At 43.8% G+C, this 4,516-nt stretch overlaps 1 protein-coding gene and 1 long non-coding RNA gene across 2 annotated transcripts in view; one reads left to right on the top strand and one right to left on the bottom strand.

Moving 5' to 3' along the window:
- LOC125284630 overlaps nucleotides 1–665 on the bottom strand; it is a 1,074-nt gene extending 409 nt beyond the window's left edge. Inside the window, exons 1-3 of the long non-coding RNA XR_007191903.1 lie at nucleotides 380–665; nucleotides 136–220; nucleotides 1–85 (exon numbers count right to left, since the gene is read on the bottom strand). The exon at nucleotides 1–85 is cut by the window's left edge and continues 409 nt beyond it. This is a non-coding gene — a long non-coding RNA (uncharacterized LOC125284630). The remainder of the gene's footprint in view (nucleotides 86–135; nucleotides 221–379) is intronic.
- mpz (myelin protein zero) overlaps nucleotides 1–4,038 on the top strand; it is a 16,832-nt gene extending 12,794 nt beyond the window's left edge. Inside the window, exon 6 of the mRNA XM_048228655.1 lies at nucleotides 3,515–4,038. Coding sequence (XP_048084612.1) covers nucleotides 3,515–3,523 — 9 coding nt within the window. The 3' untranslated portion in view covers nucleotides 3,524–4,038. The remainder of the gene's footprint in view (nucleotides 1–3,514) is intronic.
- Nucleotides 4,039–4,516: the final 478 nt, after the last annotated feature.

Raw genomic sequence — 4,516 nt, 5'->3', positions numbered from 1 at the left:
CCACCCCTCACAGTCTGCTAAAGAACCCAAAGAACCTAAAGAACACTCAACATTCCTACAGCTGCCCAAACTCAGTCTGCAGAACCTAAAGAACACTCAACATTCCTACAGCTGCCCAAACTCAGTCTGCAGAACCATTTCTACAGCAGCCAAAACTCAGTCTTCAGAACCTAAAGAACACTCACCATTCCTTCAGCTGCCCACACACAGTCTGCAGAACCTAAAGAACATTCACCATTCCTACAGCTGCACAAACTCAGTCTGCAGAACCTAAAGAACATTCTCCATTCCTACAGCTGCAAAAACTCAGTCTACAGAACCTCAAGAACCTAAAGAACATTCACCATTTCTACAGCTGCCCACACACAGTCTGCAGAACCTAAAGAACCTAAAGAACATTCACCATTCCCACAGCTGCCCACACACAGTCTGCAGAACCTAAAGAACCTAAATAACATTTACCATTCCCACAGCTGCCCAAACGCAGTCTGCAGAACCTAAAGAACCTAAATAACATTTACCATTTCTACAGCAGCCCAAACTCAATTCACGCTGTTGTGTGGAAGCAGCAGACTCCAGTCCATACATCTATGCAGTACCCACGGAACCCACAGAGCACAGTAGAACCACTGCTTTCAAGATAGTACAATAGAACTGTAAAATAGAACAATTGAATGGACAGCTTTCAGTAGAACGCAAACCTGACACTGACATGTACAACAAGGGAACCCAACCAAGCTCAGTAGTCCTCCAAGACCCATCAAAGAACTGACACCAAACTGAGTCTCAATAGGGCTCCAAGAGTCTACTAGAACCAACCCTTCAGTAGTGCCCCAAGACTCCTCTAGAACCCTTGAGTAGAACCATGAGGTACCCATACCCTCGAGATCCCTTTAGAACCTAGAACCTTCTGTAGTGCTCCAAAATTCATCAGAACCATTGAGTAGAACAGATATTCCTCTACAACTCATGTAGAACAGAAATTGTTTCAGAACTGCTGAGTGCCAGGATTTGTGCTCTAGAACCAAGTGCTATAGAAAATGTGCTCTAGAATGGTTGCCTATATAAATGTGCTCTAGAACGGTGAGCAAGCAGTAGAAATGTGCTCTTAGAATTATAGAAATATGCTCTAGAGTGGGTGAGTGCTATAGAAATGTGCTCTTAGAATGGTGAGTGCTATAAATGTGCTCTAGAATTATAGAAATATGCTCTAGGAGTGGGTGGAGTGCTATAGAAATGTGTCTAGAATGGGTGAGTGCTAGAAATGTGCTCTAAATTGTAGAAAAATGCTCTAGAGTGGGTGAGTGCTATAGAAATGTGCTCTAGAATTGTAGAAATATGCTCTAGAGTGGGTGAGTGCTATAGAAATGTGCTCTAGAATTGTAGAAATATGCTCTAGAGTGGGTGAGTGCTATAGAAATGTGCTCTAGAATTATAGAAATATGCTCTAGAGCGGTTGGAGTGCTATAGATTTGTGCTCTAGAGCAGTTGAGAGTGCTAGAAATGTGCTCTAGAATGGTTGAGTTCTATATAAATGTGCTCTAGAATGTGCTCTAGAGCGGTTGAGTGCTATAGAAATGTGCTCTAGAATTGTAGAAATATGCTCTAGAGTGGGTGAGTGCTATAGAAATGTGCTCTAGAACGGGTGAGTGCTATAGAAATGTGCTCTAGAATGGTTGAGTTCTATATAAATGTGCTCTAGAATTATAGAAATATGCTCTAGAGTGGGTGAGTGCTATAGAAATGTGCTCTAGAATGGTTGAGTTCTATATAAATGTGCTCTAGAATGGGTGAGTGCTATGAAATGTGCTCTAGAATGGTTGAGTTCTATATAAATGTGCTCTAGAATTATAGAAATATGCTCTAGAGTGGGTGAGTGCTATAGAAATGTGCTCTAGAATTATAGAAATATGCTCTAGAGTGGGTGAGTGCTATGAAATGTGCTCTAGAATGGGTGAGTGCTATAGAAATGTGCTCTAGAATTGTAGAAATATGCTCTAGAGTGGGTGAGTGCTATGAAATGTGCTCTAGAATGGTTGAGTTCTATATAAATGTGCTCTAGAATGGTTGAGTTCTATATAAATGTGCTCTAGAATGGTTGAGTTCTATATAAATGTGCTCTAGAATTGTAGAAATATGCTCTAGAGTGGGTGAGTGCTATGAAATGTGCTCTAGAATGGTTGAGTTCTATATAAATGTGCTCTAGAATTGTAGAAATATGCTCTAGAGTGGGTGAGTGCTATGAAATGTGCTCTAGAATTATAGAAATATGCTCTAGAGTGGGTGAGTGCTATGAAATGTGCTCTAGAATGGTTGAGTTCTATATAAATGTGCTCTAGAATTGTAGAAATATGCTCTAGAGTGGGTGAGTGCTATGAAATGTGCTCTAGAACGGGTGAGTGCTATAGAAATGTGCTCTAGAATTATAGAAATATGCTCTAGAGTGGGTGAGTGCTATAGAAATTTGCTCTAGAACGGTTGAGTGCTATAGAATTGTGCTCTAGAACGGTTGAGTGCTATAGAAATGTGCTCTAGAATGGTTGAGTTCTATATAAATGTGCTCTAAGGCGGTGAGTGCTATAGAAATGCTCTAGAATTATAGAAATATGCTCTCTAGAGTGGGTGGAGTGCTATAGAAATGTGCTCTAGAATGGGTGAGTGCTATAGAAATGTGCTCTAGAATTATAGAAATATGCTCTAGAGTGGGTGAGTGCTATAGAAATGTGCTCTAGAATGGGTGAGTGCTATAGAAATGTGCTCTAGAATTATAGAAATATGCTCTAGAGTGGGTGAGTGCTATAGAAATGTGCTCTAGAATTGTAGAAATATGCTCTAGAGTGGGGGAGCGTAACAGAGATTCCTCTAACTGGCTCTGCAGCCACATGAGAGAAATCAGGCAAGGAGAGAAAACAGAGGAGAGAGAAAGAACGAGCAGGAGAGAGAAAAGCAGACCTACTGTGACTGACAGCCCTCTTTGTTCATCTGTCTGAAAGCCCCCTTCACCACAAGACTCACACACACACACACACACACAGCACACTGCTCACCCTTCAGCCGCGAACTCAATCTGCTCTCTCTCTCTCTCCCTTTCTCTCTCTCTCTCTCTCTCTCCAGAGCAGTCAATCTTCTTCTGTTTCCCAGCCCATTGCTCTGTCACTCAGATCTTCTCTGCACTGATGTCTTCCTTTTTCTGACAACACACACACACACACACACACACACACACACACACCTCTGTTTTCCACTCTTTCTCTCTCACACCCACATCTGAACCTATACGTTCTGCTTGAATACACACACACATTCCACCTCTCAATTCAACACATACACACACATACACACACACACACACATGTACAAAGACAACCCTTGCTTATGTCTCCTTCTTTTGTTATTGATGGCAAAATGCTTTTGGGAATATCATACTAACTGCCTGTATCCTCTTTTTCTCTCTTTCTCTCTCTCTCTCTCTTTCTCCTCTGTCTCTCCTCTTCTCTCTCTTTCTCTTCTGTAGATTTTCTGAGTGTTTGTTTCCTGGTGTCTGCTGCCTGTCTATCACCTGCCTCCCGTCCAATAACATGCCCACACCACCATGCAAGCCCCTCCCACATCAACACATCACTTCCTCCCACGCCCACACAGCCATGCAAACTCCTCCCACATGTTCACTGGTGCTATTTTATCACTTCCTCCCATGCCCACATCAGCCTGCCCCTCCACACACACACACACACACACACACACACACACACACACATACACACACTGACAGTGATCCATGTCACTGCTGCAACCTTCTCTGGTGGAAATCTGACCCCAGGGTTCAGCAGTCAGTCCTGGGCCTGAAACATCAGCTGTAACTAACACACACACACACACACACACACACACACACACACACACACACACACACACACACACACACACTGCCCTCAGCTGCTGAGGGAGCTCATCTCTGCTGTGAGAAAAAGAGACAGGCTGAGAGAGAGTGGGAAAGAGAGGGAGAGAGAGAGGGTGGCAGGGGAGAGAGGGAGGGAGAGAGAGGGAGGCAGGGAGAGAGAGAGGGAGGGAGAGAGAGAGAGAGGGAGAGAGAGAGTGAGATGGAAAAAGAGAGAGGAAGAAAAAGAGAAGAGAGAGAATATTGTAGGACCCATCAGAGTGTCTTACTGCAGAGAAACAGCTGTAGCCTGACAGAGCAAAGAGATTCAGTGTGTGTGTGTGTGTGTGTGTGTGTGTGTTAGAGTCTGTGTGTGTGTGTGTGTGTGTGTGTGTGTGTGTGTTAGAGTGTGTGTGTGTGTTAGAGTGTGTGTGTGTGTGTGTGTTAGAGTGTGTGTGTGTGTTAGAGTGTGTGTGCGGCTTTGAGTCTGACTGCAGTGACTGAGCCCCTCAGAATGACGTCAATACTGCCAGCAGTGCCCATCGTCACACACACACACACACACAAACACATGTGCATACACACACACACACACAGACAGGTGAGCAGCAGGTTTGATGGTACTGTCTGGTCACTCGC

Source organism: Alosa alosa, chromosome 19 (assembly GCF_017589495.1).
Source record: "Alosa alosa isolate M-15738 ecotype Scorff River chromosome 19, AALO_Geno_1.1, whole genome shotgun sequence".
Classification (NCBI taxonomy): domain Eukaryota; kingdom Metazoa; phylum Chordata; class Actinopteri; order Clupeiformes; family Clupeidae; genus Alosa; species Alosa alosa.
This window is presented reverse-complemented; position numbering and strand designations above follow the sequence as displayed.